The sequence below is a fragment of the Xenopus tropicalis genome, chromosome 4 (assembly GCF_000004195.4).
Source record: "Xenopus tropicalis strain Nigerian chromosome 4, UCB_Xtro_10.0, whole genome shotgun sequence".
Taxonomy (NCBI): domain Eukaryota; kingdom Metazoa; phylum Chordata; class Amphibia; order Anura; family Pipidae; genus Xenopus; species Xenopus tropicalis.
In genome coordinates, this window is record NC_030680.2 from 123889439 (window position 1) to 123908961 (window position 19523).

General features: G+C 42.1%; 1 protein-coding gene across 3 annotated transcripts; it reads right to left on the reverse strand.

Annotated features, from left to right (window-relative positions):
• Window positions 1–68: 68 nt before the first annotated feature.
• Window positions 69–19268, reverse strand: atrip (ATR interacting protein). 3 transcript variants are annotated; one of them, XM_012960391.3, is made up of 14 exons: window positions 19069–19093; window positions 16905–17293; window positions 15519–15589; window positions 11231–11401; window positions 10464–10573; window positions 9801–9967; window positions 6427–6498; window positions 5922–6048; window positions 4640–5299; window positions 3264–3406; window positions 2671–2762; window positions 1034–1120; window positions 566–818; window positions 69–294 (listed from the first exon to the last, which is right to left on the reverse strand). In XM_012960391.3, the coding sequence occupies exons 2-14, from the start codon at window positions 17272–17274 to the stop codon at window positions 227–229; spliced, it is 2391 nt and encodes a 796-aa protein (XP_012815845.2). In that variant the 5' UTR covers window positions 17275–17293; window positions 19069–19093; the 3' UTR covers window positions 69–226. The 3 variants fall into 3 exon arrangements, with proteins under 3 accessions (XP_012815845.2, XP_012815847.2, NP_001015895.2); XM_012960393.3 differs by lacking the exon at window positions 19069–19093 and adding an exon at window positions 19033–19057; NM_001015895.3 differs by lacking the exon at window positions 19069–19093 and adding an exon at window positions 19121–19268 and having other exon boundaries at window positions 70–294.
• Between the last annotated feature and the right edge of the window lie 255 nt (window positions 19269–19523).

A 19523-nucleotide genomic window follows, 5' to 3' on the forward strand; every position in this document is an offset into this window, starting at 1 on the left:
CTTTCTCCAGTCCAGATCTGGCACAATAAATAAGAGAGAGTGCAATAAATACAGCAGGTTTCATATAATTTTGTACAAGGTTGGAATTTATTTTATTTTTTAGAGTACAGTATTTACAGCTACACAATACTGAAAACAAATAGTAAAGGGTTTGCAGAGAGAACTGCACTGACATAAAAAGTTCATTAAAAGAGACCACAGCTTATAGGAAGACCCAAGGTAGCAGTCATGTGCAATCCATGTATTCATCCTCTGTTTCAACTTCCGGGGGGCAGAGCTCATCCAATGCATATTCTGTAACACATATATATAAGCTGAGAAGCCGCAACAAAGTCCATCCAGAAAGAATCAGAAGGAAGAGTTTTTCATGATTTTAATTTCCATAGTGGTAATGTAACAGCAAGGGGGCAAACAATCAGAATGTATCATTGACTACATGAAAACATTTCTGATTGGTTGTTGGTTACAAGATTTAAAGAGGACCTACTACCCTGCATTTAATATTTAGTTTAGTGCATAATTTAATAAAAAAAAGCAGGTAAGCAAATTTTGGAAAAATGTTTACCTTCATTTTCTTTCAACACCTGCACCTTCTTGAAGAGAGCCCGGACCCCAGGTAAGGCCTGGTCATACTGGTGCAGGACCTCCAGGCAGTGCTCATGAAAGTTCCTGTCCTTCTGAGAAAGAGAGTGCAGCAGCAGCACAGCGTCCCGCAAGAACTGCACCACCTTGTTTTTAGTAGTGGTCAGCAGATGGAGTGACAGGCGCCGCAAACCCAGCCACTCCCGGTGCAGCATCAGGACCACTGCTTTAACAACCTGCATAAAAAGGAGACAAGGGCAGGATTGGTAAATACACCGTAACAGCAACTGCTGATTAACTCACAATGATGGGCCTATCCAACCCTGCACGGCATAGCAGGATTATAAGAGGAGAAAATAGTTATATCTATAAATACATTTATCATATAAATACCAAACAAAATTACACCCAGCCTTTCATAACATTCTGGTAATGTGTCCCGGGAACTTACCTCCCGCTCACACTGGCATACAGTCTCTGAGGTGGTGTTGATTGGGTTCCAGCCTATCACAGACAGTTTGGTAAGGAAACGGACCACCTAGTAAAAAGCAAATCATTATCATATTATATATTCAATGACAGTATAAAGACATGAGGTGAAAGCCAAGTGCTTTAATGCAGGTCATTGGAACTTTGAGGTGACTACAAATATCCTTCTCTGGGTTGCATTGGGGGTGTCCAGGACTTCCACCCCAGTTGTTCCTGGATTATCAGCCAGCCAGCCACCCCCCCATTGGTTAATACTAATGTGCTAATTTATTAGGGTGCAAGTTCAAGGCCAATCTGGGCTGGCAGGGCCCACCAGGTTTTTTCCCGGTGTCCCGCCGGCTCAGTCCGACCCTGATCCTCTTTGAAACCAAAATTCATTTTTATATTTATTATTCAAACCCGTTATAAATGCATTTAAAAATCCCAGCTGTCAATCATAACTACCTGCCCCGCCTCTATGCCACAGCACTCACATTCCCCCAACCTTCTCACTATCTAATTGTGTAGCCAGTGCATGGGAAAGGGAACCAGGTCCCCCATTCTGGCACATACACTAGATTTGGGGGTGATACAAAGCTTGCCTTAATAACAGTGCCCACAAAATGGCAGCTGCCTGCGATTTTTATTTTCAAGATTTATATAATTTATACAGTTTGTGCAGTTCATTTTGCTTAACAAACACATTAGAAAAGAAATTGGAATTATTTCTTAGGGTGACAGGTCACCTTTAAAGCACAGTTAATCCTAGAGAATATACACTATTTATGACGCCTTAAAGGAGATCTGAAGTTTAACTGAAAAAGGAGGACAGAAATGCTGTACATTGTGTTTTGGGCTTCTGTACCAGCCCAAGGCAACCACAGGCCTTTAGCAGGGAAGATCTGTGCCCCAAAGATGCCCCAGTAGCCCCCCATCTTCTTTTCTGCTGATTCACTGCATAATATTTGTGCTGATTTACTCAATTATGGTGCAGGGTGCTAGTATATATCTAAATTTTAAGCCAGACAGATTGAGAAGTCAAGGGGAAATACTTCTAGATCTGCCTGTGCAAAAAGTATGCACCTGAAGAAATACAAATTTCAGGCAATATTCAGTGTTATTCTGTTTATTCTGGCAACAAAAAACTTTAACCTAGTGCAAACAAATGTAATAGTCCCCCATATTTGGAGGAGGTCTCTTAAATACCCATTTCTATTACAGAATCAACCACTCTGAGGCAGAAAAACAAATTTACATGTACAACACTGCTGCCTGCAAATTTACCAGGAAGGCATTGTTATAGTAAAGCAAAGAAGACCACTGAAAATGCAAATATGTGTGACGCCTAGGAATCAGTTGCAACATTGTCATAACAGTGTTATGTGTAGAAATAAAATGGGAAATATTAAATAGGTTAGCTATGTGGTGACAGATTGCCATAAATAAAACTGATTTTTATTAAAGGCTTTTTTAGGTTTTAGCCTATTGTTTCTGGCCACTACAGAGGGTGGGAGAGTAGGCAAACACGTGAGCCCACAACTGGCTATTTGATTGCTGCTACCAAATGCATGTGGTCGCCACCACCCTACAGTGTGGGATTATTATTACAGTTGGACATACCTCATGCTCCAACCGAAGCCAAAGCGATTCTGATGCAGACTTATCCGGTCCGGAAGTGATGTACGTATAGAGTGCAAGCAGGATACAGGTTTCTGCAGTGAAAGGAAACAGCTTTTTATGTTGCAGGGAAAGCACCTAAAGTGGAAATTTAATATAACACTATGAAACTAAATAACCACAAAAACAAAGGATTTAAAAAAAAACAAAAAACTTTAAGGACCAGCTTTATGCAAAATAAAATAATGGTACCCTGTTTTATACATACACTGACATTTTTAGTAACTCCTTATTTATATTCATTTGGCTATGGGGGCAGGGGCTCACATTTTCCTGTGCTATGTACAGAACACATATTCATTTGGTACATGGTACAGGAGAATGTAAATACATTTTCCTGCTACAGAGGCTGCCATTTACAGCACTTCACCCAGCATAGGATTTCAGTCTATAGTCATTGGGCTCCAATTGTCAGTCTCCTTCTGTCTTTATACTTGGAAATGTTTATGGAAAGTGATGGTTTCGGAAGGTACGCAGGGAAATAAACAATACATTCTATTCTTAATACGTGAAAGTGGACTACATGTGGTACCTACCTGAGCAGGAACAGAACAGGGAAGACAACTTCTGGTGATCAGCTAATACAGCCAGGAGTAGAACTGTCATGTGGGCCACAGAAACAGGAGACTCAATGGCCAGACAAAGTAGTAATGCAGGCTTTTTTAATAGGTGCTGGAAGCTTTTGAGACAAACAAGCAAGAATAAAGGGTTGTTTTTATCAAATAAATACCCATTTGCAATGCCATTGGCAGTGAACTGAATGAGAGACTGGAATATCAATAGAAATATAAGTTATACAAAGCAACAAAATAGTAATAATATTGTAACCTCCCAGAGCAATAGTTTTTTGCTTACTGTGGTCATTGATTTCCATTTGACAGCTGGAAAGAGCCAGAAAAAGTAGCCATTTCAAAAACTTAAAAAAAATAAATAATGACAACCAAGTCTCAATATCTCAATATGTACATGTAACTTTATATCTGATTATTTCCACTTTTACTGACTACAGAATATTAGCTTCTAGGACCGATATTTAACTGAATTTAGAGTTCCTGCCACAATAATGACATTTCCTGTGGGCCTGGCTTTCATGCAAAACTTGAAACATCCCAGTTCAGTGGTTTAAGGGCTCGACAAGATGGATGTTATTGCATGTGGCTCCCACCCCCCACTTTTTTGTCTCGGTTTCTCACAGATGTTTCCTGTACCAAATGGAACAAGATGCTTTTAACACCATTTTGCATCTTTGGTGTAGTTACCATTCATGACCTGCATCAGCACCCCACCTATATGCCTATGATATAAATGTAAATTACACCTCCTGCACCAGCCACCTGCCAAGCATCTATAAGGATCTAAAAAAGTGTAACAATTACCTGATTGTAGCCAATAAATTTCATCATGAGATGTATCTTCCCCACTGAAATCCATTTGGATAGCCCTAAAGTTGGCCATACACATACCAATATAAGTTTCATATGATTTTCGGTACCCATATGCTTCTGACCCTACGATTCTGACCAATGACCATATACTATGGATGTCAGTCAGTTCAACGTTTGAAAATCTAAGCAACGTGTATGAAATCTGTGTGTGTTCCAAATTTTAAAACTGCTTGCCTGAACTAATGCTCCTTGCTATCCATCCATACCAGGTGGATACTATACATGTATAGCTGCTTAGGAATAATGTGGCTTCTGCTGTGAGCAGGATTTTTCCACTTAAACTGCATTTACTATGCGGATATTTTGTTTGCCTTTGCCTTTTTTCCCAGTGAAAGGATGGGAAAGAAGGACAGAATTGTAAACAATGGAACATTATGAAATAAAAATATTCACTTTAAGGTTGCATTATTATTTCTCCTGCCCATGTTATAGTTGGTGAAGGAAGCCTGAATAAAGAACACTCTTACCTGGATAACAGTTCAGTGGATGAATTTTCAGCCAATTTTACCAGTACGCGCAGAGTTTGGTGCCAGACAGTGTCTCTGTGGCATGTGGCAACATTGAAGCACAAGAGCTGGACAAGTTTATCAAACAAAGGATGCAGACATTGAATATCACAGTTCTGGTCATCACCACAGTCAACATCGGCATTAGATTTAGAAGTTCTTGATTCCTGCTCAGCCTCAGAGGAATGTGTTGTGCACCTCAATAAAGAGCTTACTGCTTCCAGACTGTAAAATACCAGATGATAAAGTATCCCAAGAGAGGCCAAGGCAGGTTCTACAAGATGGTAGAGGATGTCCTCAACACTGGAGGCCAGACTTTGCTCTGTTCTGGAGGAAGACATAGACTGGGTTACTGAGGGGCCTGATCCAGACTTCTCAGAGGTATGCTGGGCCTGACAGTATGCAGTAATGTGATATTCAACTAGAGGCAGAAGATGTACAGCCCCTGCGATGGGACTCAGCTTGTTCAGGTGTAATAACCCACTCTGCTTTGGCGTCTCCCTCTTGCAAGGCATAACTTCACCCACTGCAATGGCATTAAGTCCAGTAAGGGCTAATTTCTGAGCATCTCTTAGTGCAGAGCACTGAGCCGTGGACAAAACACTGGAGCAGGATGTTGCACTTGTAATGAGAAAAACAAAATTCTTGTTAGGGTAAAACAAAGCTTAATGAGCAAATACAAAAATATACAATGCTATTAAATAACAACCCTAAAAATATTATTGTATACTACAGTATATTATTGTATTCTACAGTACAGTACACAGCACAGTATGGTATATTGCACATTACCAGTGCTAATAAGTTGCAAAATAATGCAGCATGGAAGAGTATGCAGCACAGAAAGGCACTGCAGCCTTATTAAAATCCATAAGAGCAGCATCGCCCCCTGCTGGATTAATAAAAAAAATTTGACACAGTTATTGAGGAAAGACAACTATGAACAGTGCATAATATTTTCATTTAGTGCTCATTCTTTATACTGCTTCTCTTTACAGTAGCACCTCCTCTTACTGTGTTTTCAATTATTTCAAATCAATGACCTTTCTTATAATGGCACCAATACTGCCAAGCAAATGCCTTAGAAACAATGTACATAAGTTATTTGTATTCAGGCATATCTTATCCTCAATGTTTAGCCTCCCTCTATGATGCTTTTATTGTATTTTTGAAGCAGGCGGTATAATAAAGGAACATTGCTCATTGTTTTTAGTGCAAGTTAATTGCAGACAACATTGCTCACTTTTTTGAATGGGTATTCCGTACAGGAGAGCCAGGGAACAACTCTGTGCTGCTACTGAGAAGGTGACAGAGGCCAAGTGATCCTGGGCTTATGGGCTGTTGCATCAAAGCGTTGAGCAAAAGAGATCCTGCAAAAAGAAAACATTCAAGCCAGGGTATCATGGGCTTGCTCCTGTTATATAAGAGTATTTCATACCAGGAAAGCTACCAGGCATTTACTGTCGTGATTACTGGTGGAGACCCCAAGTATGAAATTAGCTCTAATACAACATGAAGCTGATGTCTGGTTTATGGCCAGCACTGGACACAATTCAGATAACTGCATCTAATGACTGCAACGTATTTCCTGACAGCACATTATATAGCTTACCATTATTTGGTTTTGTCACATGGCTTACCGACTGGCATTCATTGCTGGAGCTAACTAGATTGGATAGGGTCTTGTCAGGTTAGTATCCCATGTTGCACTAGCATATAAATATAAAAAAGGGGATCATTTTGCTCACCTTGGCTATTTTTTCGTTCGGCATAGAACAAAGAAGAGAAAGCTTTCGCTGATATAGGTAAAACTTCAGGTTCTGCAATAAACAACATGACAAATGATGTACTATAAGGAATATCATACAAGCTACTTGCCAGTCAAGACGAATATTAATTTAGCTAAGAGACACTAGGCTGCAGATTGAACACATAGGCAATATACTACATATCTGTTATTTAAAAAAACACAGGACAGTTAAGGAAATTGAAGAATACCCAAAATACTGCTCACCAATATCTTAAAAACACACTTTTAGTCTTAAAAAATAAGAAAATTTAAAAAAAAAACAAATATCCATAATGACCATATGTTGTTAGTACAGGAATAGAACCCATTATCCAGAATGCTCAGGACCAAGGGTATTCCGGATAAGGGATCTTTCCGTAATTTGGATCTCCATACCTTAAGTCTACTAAAATATCAATAAAACATTAAACCCAGTACGATTGTTCTGCCCCCAATAAGGATTATTTATATCTTAGTTAGTTGGGATCAATTACAGGTACTGTTTTATTATTACAGAGAAAAAGGAAATCAGTTTTAAAATTCTATATTATTTGATTAAAATTGAGTCAATGGGAGACGGGCTTTCTGTAATTCGGAGCTTTCTGGATAAGGGATCACATACCTGTATATGCACACTTATATACAATAGTGGATGGGGGGGCTACATGAAGGTTTGCTTGGGGAGATTTTGGCAGAATACTTATTTGCTCTTCTCGATACACCTGGAAGCCAAGCTTGAATGTCTCTTTGGAAAACAAAGCGGCACACATGCCTTTCCACCAGAGATTCACTTTGTTGCTGATGGAAAGGCATTTGAGAGACATTAGTCTGCTCTAAGCTCTTTATTGATGGTGCAAAAGCATTTTGGGGAGATTTGGTGCCAGAGCTATTACCGAGGTCATGTAGAAGTCAATGGAATCTGTCCCAGGGAAATTGTAAGTCTTTCTTTTGTTTTGTATGAAAATTCTTACAAAGACGAGGATTTCGTAGTTTACGAGGATTCTTTTTGTAGTTCATGCTTTCTAAAAAGGGCTATTTTATTAAATTACTTGGCATTCATGGTTTTGGTGAAAATTACTTTTTTTCCTGGTTTCAAAAACCTCTAAAACCACTTAATATAAATGGGTCTCTAGGTCTCTCTCACACACACTAAAGCAGAGCTGTATTCTAACAGTCATACAGTCGCTCACACCAACACCACTTCCTACTCCATACATGGATGCAGGGCCGCCATCAGAAATCATGGGGCCCCTCACAACAAAATTTTCTGTGCCCCCCCTCCTCCCACACCCCGCCCCCAGTGACCCCTCCCATCAGTACAAAGGACATACAGATATTGGTAGCCAGGGCCCCCCTAAAATAATGGTAGCCAGGGGTTACGGTTTGTATTGGTGCCAGGGCAGGGACCCCCTAAAACATTGCTAGCCAGCCCAGGGCCCCCTGAAACATTGCTGGTCCTCCCCCAGTGTCCCCATACTATGGCCCACTCCCTACTGCAGCATCGTCCAGCTCCCCCCTAGCATCCTCCAGTTCCCTCCCAGCGTCCTCCCCAGCATCCCCCAGCTCCCCCCTAGCATTCTCCCCAACATCCTCCAGCTCCCTCCCCAGCATCCTCTAGCTCCACCTGCTTTCTGTGGGTCCCCCTGCTCCCCCCAGCACCAGCCTGCTGTGTCCGCCTGCGTCCTCTTCTTATGTCCCCCAGCTCCCCGCTGCATCCACTTTTTATATGGTTGCGCCCTGTGCGTATTGACATCACACGTACGCACAGGGCACAACCAAAAACACAAAAATAGGCACATCTATTCGAAAAGTGCTTGACCTGAAAGCAGGTGTGACTACTCAAGCTGGAACTAATAAAGACCTACCTGGGTTATACGAGAATGTTTCCATAGAAGGCTGGCCGCTATTATATTGCGTATGTTTTCTGGTTTATAAACGTGTATTTTGACAGACATGTTGGTAGATAGTTTAGGATCAGAATGGAACAGAACTGCCAATCAGTGGGAAGTGCCAGATTGAGAGACTTGTATGGGGGCCCCAAAGTTTTTGATGGTGTCCCTGATAAAAGTTATTTATATGGGAGCCCCCCATGAACACAAGGACGGCACTGGGCAGTGAGTGACACATGGGTGAAAAGACTGTTATGAATGGCATTACATGAGATAAGGAGACAGACACTGGCATATGGGCAGAAACAGAAGGAACTGTGACAGGCATATGTGGGGATAGGAGAGAGAGTGGGGTTAAGAAATGAAAATGACAAATGGAATTATTCAGTCAAAGGCAGCAACTGACACTGGTGGTTGGATGAGAATGACATACAGCAAGATGAGAAAAACAGCTAAAATCGGCAAATGGGTGGCAAAGGTGGCACATAGGGAGAGAGGAACCAGAGATTGGCACACTGAATATGGAGATAATGGTGTATCTGAGAGATAGGGTAGGTTGATATTGGCACTTGGGGTTAAAGAGAATGATGCATGGGGAAAGGGGTAAAAGGTTTTGGACTTGTACTCATAAAAGTTGGGGAGAAAATGGCATATACAAAAAGAGAGAGGGAATGGCACTTAAACTGACACACAGGAGTGAAGGAGAAGGGAAAAAAACTGATGGTGCTGTAAATAGCACTTAGGGGATCAGGGGTATAGAGGGATTGGCACATAAGAATAGAGAATGGAAGATGGGGAGGGCAACTAAGAGAGAGGCAGTGCAGGGCTGCACTTACGTGGATTAGCCAAGCCCCCCCCTGCTGTTAGCTGCCTTTGAAGAGAGGGTGGGAGCTCTGGTGCCTGCATGTTCTTTCCCCTCACACAAAAAAAAAAAAAAAAAAATTACCAGGCCTGGGCCTTGTTCCCCCACTAATAGCAGCCCTGCCCACAGTAGCTGAAATTTAGCTGCGGGTACCAAATCTCCCCTTGTGCCACTACCCTTATGTAAACCACTCTAAAATATATTGCATTTTTCCCTTGTTTGCTTATTCTCAAAGGACTACATCTTAGATTTTCCCTAACATCCATAGAATTCAAACTAAAGACACACATTCTGTCATTACAGGTTAACTCCACACCCTATTAACTTCGGTTAGGCTGTAAATAGTACGGGGAGCTGAAGCTCAGAAGCAAATGAAGTACCAAATTTTGAGGAAAGTTGTTACTGTCACTGGCTCATCCTACTGTATTTTCTATTCCACATTCCCTTCAAAAAACTACATTTTTTACTGCCGAAGAATTAGTGGTTTGCTATTGAGCTTTTTCAAGGCAGTCCCAAACAGTCTGTGCTCTTTTCTATGCAGTTCCTTCACCCTTTACAATTCATCCATCTGGTATGTCTTACCTTTGGTAGTTACTGGAACTCGAAAACCAATCTGAGGTGAAATTAATGTGGGGGTTCTGAGATTTATATCTGAGCAGAATGATTCTTTTGTGGGAAAGCTTTTTCTCCCAGGCTGTGGAGATGGACAAGCCTCTGATTTTAGGCCTATAGAGGGGCTGTTCTTAGGGCTGCAATTAAAGAAAAATAGAAAAAGAATGTGTATCCACACAGGTCTTTGAGTAGGGTCACACTGTAGTGACCAAAATTTTGGACTTCCATGTGATTAAAAAAATATATATTTGATATATATCACACACACCAACATTTATAAACTATCCACATTTGTGACAGTGCCTAGAGGCTCTCTATCAATTTTATTGGCTATGCCAAATAAATGACAGCAGCATGATCTTACGGATTAGGTTAAAACCCATTAAACCCTGTTTGTGCATAACAGTAAAACAAGGAGAAGTAACTCTGGCTGCCGTTCTTGTCATGAAAACTGACTTTGATCACAGCTCTGGGACATTATCAGTCAAATGTCATAAATAACAGTACAGCCAAAACTGGAATGTTTGTGACTAATGGTACTAGATTATACCTAGTAAAGTTTTTTTTATTTTTTATTCTTATGGTCGTAAGTGAATTACAGTAATTCTACTAATACACACCTCTCACACATACCTAACTGGTGGTACAGCAGTCCTGTTGCTGCGTTCACAGTTCTGTAGTTTTGTTCTTAGTTCATTCATTTCTGCATCTTTAAACTCCAACTCCGATTGCAAAGATTGCATCTGAAAAACAAGAATGGTTTTATTAAAGAAACTTAAATGGCTTTTGGTCACGGCCTGGTACCTAATTCATGAAACATTCCTTGGACTAAAAATGCAGCCAAATCTGTTAGTTGCAACATCAAATCTGGCAAGGCAGAGTCCAAAATATTGTCTGCTTCTTTTATCTTGCAGTCCAATTATTTTGGAGGTGACTTTTGAGATGGGCAAGGCCCATAACTTACATGCAAGTCTTTGGTGAAAATGGTACAAAACCACTGGCCATGTGTAGGAGCTAAAGAGTGCAATGCTGTGCCCATGGCTGTATTTATATATAGTACCTGAGGACCAATGCCTAGGGTGGCGGCTTTAGTGTGTCTGTATGATAAATTCAACTTTTTCTGCTGGACACTTGCTGTGTAAAAAATCCAGCACTGGAGCTGGGTGGTGAAGAATACCAGGCCCACAGTAACCTGGCACCGGCAGAAGTGATGTCACGTGCACCTGGACCAGTGGTGCCAGACCTAAGTACAGCACTGGCTGTGCCCCCCTCTAAACCACGTTACATTTCACAGGGTCGGTAACTACTTAAAGGAAAATACACTTCAAACTGTATTGCATCAATTTAGCTTAGACTTATAGATGACCAATTAATACACAAAAGGTCGAAAGCTTGGATACCTTTTTGTTAAGCTCTCGCTCCCTCTCACTTTGCATCTGAGATTTTTCCTTTTCCATCAACACATGAGAGATTTTCTGCTGCTCCAAATTGGACTCTGTGTGACGCAGTGAATCGCGCAAGACCTTGATTTCACCATTTTTAACAAGTACTTCACCTTGTAATTCCTTCAGCTAAATTTTAAAAAAAAGCAAATAGGGGCATTATATCAAGTAATGCATGGTGTAAGAACCGCAGCACAAATGACATACAGTACATTATAAATATATCAGTGTGTAGTACACAGTTAATGCAAGCAGTGAGAAGAGATTTAAAGCATTTAGAAAAGCAGATTAAAATGACAAAGATAGAAGAGTTCATAAACTAACAGAGCACTAAGATAATTTGGCACAACAATGCAGTTGTATCCATGCTTTTGCCATTCTGTATTATATATATTAACAGTAACATCTTATGGAGTCAGTGCATGGGAGCAATATAACTTCCCTTCCTCATCATTATGTTTAGGCTTGTTAAGAAATTAAACAAGTTAGGCAGGACAGAAACATAACAGACACTTATGTATGTGATACAGGGCTGACTGCAATACACAGCCCTCCTGCCCCAGCTGCATCCAATACCTGGTAGATGTATGGGTTTCTATGCAGTAGATAGGTGCTTCTCAATGACATTCTATGTAGTTAAAAGAAAACTATACCCCACCATTTCAATAAAAATATACTTTTTTTTTAGTAGTATGTGCTATTGGGTAATCCTAAATAGAAAACTGTCATTTTAAGAATTAAGGGCCGCCTCCTGGGATCACAGGATTTACAGTGCATACAAACAAGCCAAGGCACACATACATGCTAGGCCCCATCAGCCAATTAATGGACAGAGTTCTGCCTTTTGCTCCCACACTACTTCCTGTAACAGTTAGAGCTGCATTATTTCTGGTCATGTGATCTCTGAGGGAGCACACGGCTCATCACTAAATGGTGGCTCAAGGGAAAGGATGTAAAAGGGCAATATTTACTGATATATGTATATATCATACAAACCGGATTCCAAAAAATTTGGGACACTAAACAAATTGTGAATAAAAACTGAACGCAATGATGTGGAGGTGCCAACTTCTAATATTTTATTCAGAATAGAACATAAATCACGGAACAAAAGTTTAAACTGAGAAAATGTACCATTTTAAGGGAAAAATATGTTGATTCAGAATTTCATGGTGTCAACAAATCTCAAAAAAGTTGGGACAAGTAGCAGTAAGAGGCTGGAAAAAGTAAATTTGAGCATAACGAAGAGCTGGAAGACCAAATAACACTAATTAGGTCAATTGGCAACATGATTGAGTATAAAAAGAACTTCTCAGAGTGGCAAGAAATATAAATGGAAAGATAGAAAAAAATAAAACATTCAGCCAAAGAATGCATCTGCTGAGGTCAGTTACACTGAAGGGGTAAGCAACATTTTAGTATATTATAGAATAGGTTTGTCATGATTTTATGTGCCTTGCAAATAAATCATTTGGCCATTTAAAATTTTATTTACACATTTTTTTTTATTTTTAGTTGTATTGGTGTGTGGGTTTGTTAGATAATAATGCCCTATGCAAGTTTTTTTCAGGCAGCTTCTTGGCTGTTCAGTTCTTATCTTCCTGTCCTACAGAACTTTTCCAACTTGTCTCCTGCTGGGTTCTATTCTCACATCTGTCACTAGATGGCATACTGACCCATATTTGGCAGTTCATTTATTTATTATTTATATAGCACAAGCAAGTTACTCAGTGCTTTTCATCAGGGCCGGGCCAAGGTATTTTGGCACCCTAGGCAAGGCCCCCCCCCCCCCCCCCCCGCATTACAATTTCCCACCTTACCATTATACGGTTTCAAATTTTTTTTAACTCTTTTTTTTTCAGCATTTTAGATAATTTAATTGGTAGCATTACAGTGAATGGTTTCATTTTTTTAATAAAAAAAGCTCTCAATCTCTAAACACAATTCAGAAGCATCCAAATCCTTGCTGTATTTTAAAGCAAGATCAGATGCAGCTTTCTGTAATTGTGACAACTCAAATGTCACAAGGGCAGGGCAAGAAAGAAACTCAAAATCCACTGAGGTGTTCCCTCCCCATCTCATGCAAACTGGAGGCAGATTCAGATTTTTTGCTTCCTCTCAATCACACAGTAGTTGGGTATTATTCAATTAAGCAACTAACTAACATAAATACTGTTTTTGGCTTTTTTCAACCTCCGCTACTATGTACATTATAAATAAATATGGATAGCGGTATACCCATTCAAACAATATACCCTTCATATTGCCCCCCCCATCAGTATCTGTGCCAGCAGCAGCCCAGCCAACCCCTCATATTGCCCCCAATCTGTACCTGTGCCAGCAGCCCAGCCACCCCTCATATTGCCCCCATCTGTACCTGTGCCAGCAGCCCAGCCACCCCTCATATTGCCCCCCATCTGTACCTGTGCCAGCAGCCCAGCCACCCCTCATATTGCCCCCCATCATTACCTGTGCCAGCAGCCCAGCCACCCCTCATATTGCCCCCCATCATTACCTGTGCCAGCAGCCCAGCCAACCCCTCATATTGCCCCCCCATCAGTAACTGTGCCAGCAGCAGCCCAGCCAACCCCTCATATTGCCCCTCCATCTGTACCTGTGCCAGCAGCAGCCAAGCCAACCCCTCATATTGCGCCCCCATCTGTACCTGTGCCAGCAGCCCAGCCACCCCTCATATTGCCCCCCATCTGTACCTGTGCCAGCATCCCAGCCACCCCTCATATTGCCCCCCCATCTGTACCTGTGCCAGCAGCCCAGCCAACCCCTCATATTGCCCACCCATCTGTAACTGTGCCAGCAGCAGCCCAGCCACCCCTCATATTGCCCCCCATCAGTACCTGTGTCAGCAGCAGCCCAGCCAACCCCTCATATTGCCCCCCCATCAGTACCTGTGTCAGCAGCAGCCCAGCCAACCCCTCATATTGCCCCCCATCTGTACCTGTGCCAGCAGCAGCCCAGCCAACCCCTCATATTGCCCCCCCCCATCTGTACCTGTGCCAGCAGCAGCCCAGACAACCCCTCATATTGCCCCCCCCATCTGTACCTGTGCCAGCAGCAGCCCAGACAACCCCTCATATTGCCCCCCCCATCTGTACCTGTGCCAGCAGCAGCCCAGACAACCCCTCATATTGCCCCCCCATCTGTACCTGCGCCCCCATCTGTACCTGTGTCAGCAGCAGCAGCTATTGTCAGCGTGACAGCGAACTCCCAGCCAGGCCAGCAGTCCTGCTCACTCAGCCTCAGGCCTCGACAATTTGCCAGAACAACCACCCACCGCCGCACCCCAGCGCCTTCTGGCTGCCTTGTGTTCCAATGACGCGCATGCGTAGGGGTGTGCGCGCGATTTCCTAATGTGCAGACGTACGGAGGTAAGCGCTGTTATAGGGAAGGGAGGTCCCTATAGGGTCGGGGAAGGTGCGCTCCTGGGCCTGAACAATTAAACAAAACCTCATCATGCCAGCGTGGGGTAGGAGGGTTGGGGGGGGGCGGCGGTTTTATAAAAGCCAAGGTGGCGAACTAATAAAATAAAATTCTTTCCCCTCAAATGTGCACCCCCCAGTGATTGCGCCCTAGGCAGGCGCCTACTCTGCCTACCCCTAGTTCCGGCCCTGCTTTTCATGAATTCAAAACAAACAGGGGTCTTATAATAATTTAGCAAACAGAGTAAAAACAGGTTCAGGGGGGGGGCCTTTTTGAGAGAGCTTACAATCTGAAGGGTTAGGGTACATTTTAAACACAAGGAATATTAAATTAATTGATGATAAGTTTCTGATCAGTCAACATAAATTGAATATGCTTCTTTCAACTGGTGGGTCTTTGGAGAGTGTTTGAAAGTTTGGAATGAAGGGGAGAGTCCGATAGCTCAAGGCAGCAAGGTTCAGAGACAGACAATGAGCTTTTCAGACAACCCGTGTGTTCAGATTTTTGCCCTATTAGGCACCACAAATGAAAATCACACCTATTTCTCAATTAAAATAGTAGGCAAAAAATAACTGAACTTAAAAAAAACAGATGAACTACCCCTTTAACATAATGAAAAGCAGGCGAAAAAAATATGCTCAGCCCTTTCTGTGTATAGTAAATCTGTTATTTGACTACAGTAACTTGATATTTCCTCCCCCAAAAAATGGCTTGTTTAAAGTATAGGTGTCTTATTGTCTAATGACAAAAGGTAGATTTTGTTAGTGATACAAAAGCTTTTATCAAGCCTAAGATATGAGACACACACCTTTTGCTTTAAATCTTCATGATGGGCCTGCAAAACTTCCAGCTCCACAGCATATTTGTCTTTATGAAATTCTGAAACAGAAATAGGGAGAGGTAGAGGTAGATGGAGGGAGAGTGTGAGAGCAAGAGAGAAAGAAAATAAGCTCATTTAACACTTTATTTTCTCTAATCCTCTTAATGGGTCACTTTCCACTATTATTCAGAGTTCAACAAATAGGGCTTGTGCTGAAAAAACTTTTAACCTATTGCTTTATTCACAAAAAATGATTGCGCTAAACAGAGCAAACAGGGCAATGGAAGCTACTCCATGTTTGAACTCCTGCTAGCAAAACAGTTAACAAAAAGGGAGAGGGGATAGGAGCATGTTACAGAAGGGGTGTATTCTGTCAGTCATTGCCAGATGAATACATTTTTAAAATGAATCCCATTCCAGTCTACAATAACTCGAAAACATTCCAAAGTTTTTCATATCAAGACTTGGTTCAATGTTGAAAGACTGTATTCCCAACTGTCAAGGAATGTTGTCAAGCACGACAGATGAAGCAAAAGTGGGAATAAAATGTAAGAAAAACTGCTTGATTACAGTTCATTGGGATTTCCTGTAAGTTAACAAAGATGTTTTCAGGCGCTCATTTGTAGTAGTATTAGTAGTATGCTAAAGTAACTTTTTGTAGAGAACATTTCTTCTCTGCATATCTGCATTTATACAGTTAGGGGGGTTAGGAATACTGTAGGACAATGTGAGGGCATTTATGATATTTTTGACAGATCACCTTAATATGATAATATATACAGATATAATTTTTTTAGTTCGTTTTTCTTTTAGTATTAAATAAATTTGCATTACCTTTGAATTAAATTAATGAGGAAATGTTGTAAAAATAAAAATGTAATATAAGCTTTCTAATTATAAGCAAAAAAAAAAACCTGACTTGCTTCTGAAATAATCAAGTTGCTCTTCACTAACATCATCTGTCTCTTTTTATGCAGTCAGGGGACAGATTTTGACTGATAGGTAGGTCTAATACAGCCTTGGGGGTGGCTCCCATTCCTAGCAGATGTATTAGAGCCAACGCTTAAATAGCTGACCCCAGCACAAACAAAATCTAAAATAACCGACTCTGGCATACATCCTTCATGTAGAGAGACCTTTAAATCAAATTCTGACTCTTGCATGAAGAGAGACGGATACTGAGAAGGGGATAATGAAGTGTCCCCTGATTATTTCAGAAACAGGTCAGAAGTTTTAACTGATTATATTTAGAAAGTTTCTTATTTCTGTGAGATGAAGCTTATATTAAAATTTCATTTTTGCTATAGTTCCCCATTAACTAATCACTACAAGGGATTAGATATTTCTATTACTGGAATTCAATAAATGACTTACCTTTTTCACTTCTGTGTGATAAAGAATGTGGCTTTGTGGCATTTAATGTATATGCTGGCTGGTTATTTATAAATGTTTTTTGGATACTTGTTGACCCAGTGTCCTGCGTGTAAGCCTGTGATGCAAGGATGTCAATCTCCTCCAGGTCGTCAGCTGTAAAATCTTCATTGTCATCAAAAGGGTCGTCCATGGCCTTGTAGTCAACATTTGCTGCTCTGTGACGCTTTGGAGGAGGATACCTGCTTCTGTCATAGCTGGTGCTCTGGGCACCTTGTGGAATACTGAGAGAGGAGCCGACTTGTGCACACGCTGTGTTGTACAATATGGAGCTTTCCCTTTTCTTATTAGCAAACAAGGGGTTAACAGACATAATGCACCAATAAAAGGTCCTGTGATTGAAGAAAAAAAGCAATATTAGAGAAGAGAACATGTGAACCACAACCGGTACCAGTCTTGTTTTGCGAGTCATTTTTATTAAAGAACAGGAAAAGCGTATTTTGCTGGGGGGTGCCAAGATATTAGGCACCATCAGTGAAATAGATTGCTAAATTTATTTCCTAGGCTGGTGCTCCTATAAAAGGAAAACTGCACCAGCCTGTGGAAAAACCTCCCTAAGCACTGCACCAGCATTTTACTTACCTTCCTACTGGCATCCCAGAGGTCCCAGGCATCCAGTGGACCTCTGGGATGCCAGTAGAAAGGTAAGTGTACAAGTCAGCTCTGGCGCTTAGGTATCTTTTCCAGGACCTAGATTAGCAATCTATTACACTGGGGGGAGCCTAAAATTTTGACATGTTTTTGTATGAAGTGTAGGGGAAGGGGCCTGAAACATGTTGTGTATGGTGTAGCAATAAAAGCACTTTTTGCAGCATTATTGTGCTTTTTTGTGCTTGCCTCTACATTCTTTCTTGGATTGATATTAGCAGAGAGTGCGGCTCTATTGTTTGGCGGTAGATGCATAAAGTCTTGAAGGTTGAGCACAGGGGACCTATCTACTTGATCATTGCCTAAAGGTGCCCATACACTATAAGATCCGCTCGCTTGGCGATGTCGCCAAGCGAGTGGATCTTCACCCGATATCCCCACCTACGGGTGGGCGATATCGGGTAGCAAGTAACTTTAAAAAAAAATAATCCTTTGGCCCCAGGGCCAAACGATTGGATTACATTTGTGGTTATGGGGCAGTCGGTTCGGGGACCGCATCATGAGCCGATGCGGTCCCCGATCCGACTGGATTTTCTAACCTGGCCGATCGAGATCTGGCCAGTTTCAGGCCAGATATCGGTCGGCCAGGCCGCTCTGTTCTGCCCATACACAGGCCAATTAGCTGCTGAATCGGTCCAAGGGACCGATATCGGCAGCTATAGTCGGCCCGTGTATGGGGACCTTTACACAGACAGCACTTGAATTAAAGCGCAGTCTACCTTTCGGGGCATTTTTTTTTTGCACTTTGCACACTGTGTGGGACATTGTACATGAGGCCCATTGTCATGCAGCCCCACCATCCCCTTGCTGCACTGTGAAGTTATGATTTCTGGTACCTGAAGTCTGTGCATCACTTATTACAGAAACCAGAGGGACATCATATCCCAGAATATATCACGTCACAATGCAAGGTTATGGAGGGGTTGCATTAAACTGGGACATGGAACTGGTCCCATGGAGCAAAGAGATACACCATCATCTTCATTTTTATCTGTAATTTAGTAAGGTTGCCTTTTCAGGGAAAAATAGCAGCCTTCCCACATTTGTATCTTTCATCCCTCCCTATTACTAACATTGGCATCAAGCATTACTTTTACTAGCAATATAGCACCAGGTGTAGCACCACAGTGTGGCCCCCGGCCCTTCACGACAGGCACAGTGTGGCCCCCAGCCCTTCACAACAGGCACAGTGTGGCCCCCGGCCCTTCACAACAGGCACAGTGTGGCACTGCAACAGGCACTGCATTTCATAAGAAGCTAATGGGGCCTGCTGCTTTCTCACAACAGGCACAATGTGTCCCCCAGCACTTCATGATAAGCCAGGTAGGGCCCCCAGGGTTCCATGACAGGTACAGTGCAGCCTCCCCGCATTGCATGACAGGAACACTTTGCCCCTAACATTTCATGGCACACAGTTCCCCACCTGCCTGAGATTGCATGACAGGCACAGGTAACCCACCAGCATTCAAGTATCCAGCTTTGTTTTACCCTGGCAACGTGAGCCCCTGTACCTGCTGAGCGCTCCGTGTTTAGGCTGCCAGGCTCCCCCTCTTTATAATGCCGAGCGCTTACAGAAAGCAGCGACAATCTTCCCAGCGCCGCTCCGCTCTCAGGCTGTGCCTAGTTCCTCATGGTGCGCAGGTGACGTCACGAACACATGAGCGTCAGGGGGACGCCCCCAACACGTGACATTCGGCGCCTTCTTCAAATGGCTCTATACACACATATACACACACACACATATATATATATATATCGGTACGTACGGGAGTGCGGGCCTCAGTGGTACAGTATTGGGTTGCGCTGGGTAGCACTTTGTGTTTGCCCCCTTTGTTGGGATAGGATTAGATGTAGGAGTTTATTCAGATCTTGCCTTTATACTGGGGCACTTGCGGTTCAGTGGTGACTGCGGAT

Bases quoted from the DNA above. Each gene is read 5' to 3' on its own strand.
- atrip (XM_012960391.3), bottom strand. From the start codon at position 17,274: ATGTCTGTTAACCCCTTGTTTGCTAATAAGAAAAGGGAAAGCTCCATA. The intron at 11,402-15,518 runs GTGTGTGTCTCA...TTTAAAATTTAG, and splicing joins ATGAAGATTTAAAGCAAAAG to CTGAAGGAATTACAAGGTGA. The intron at 819-1,033 runs GTAAGTTCCCGG...CTTTTTATGCAG, and splicing joins TATGCCAGTGTGAGCGGGAG to GTTGTTAAAGCAGTGGTCCT.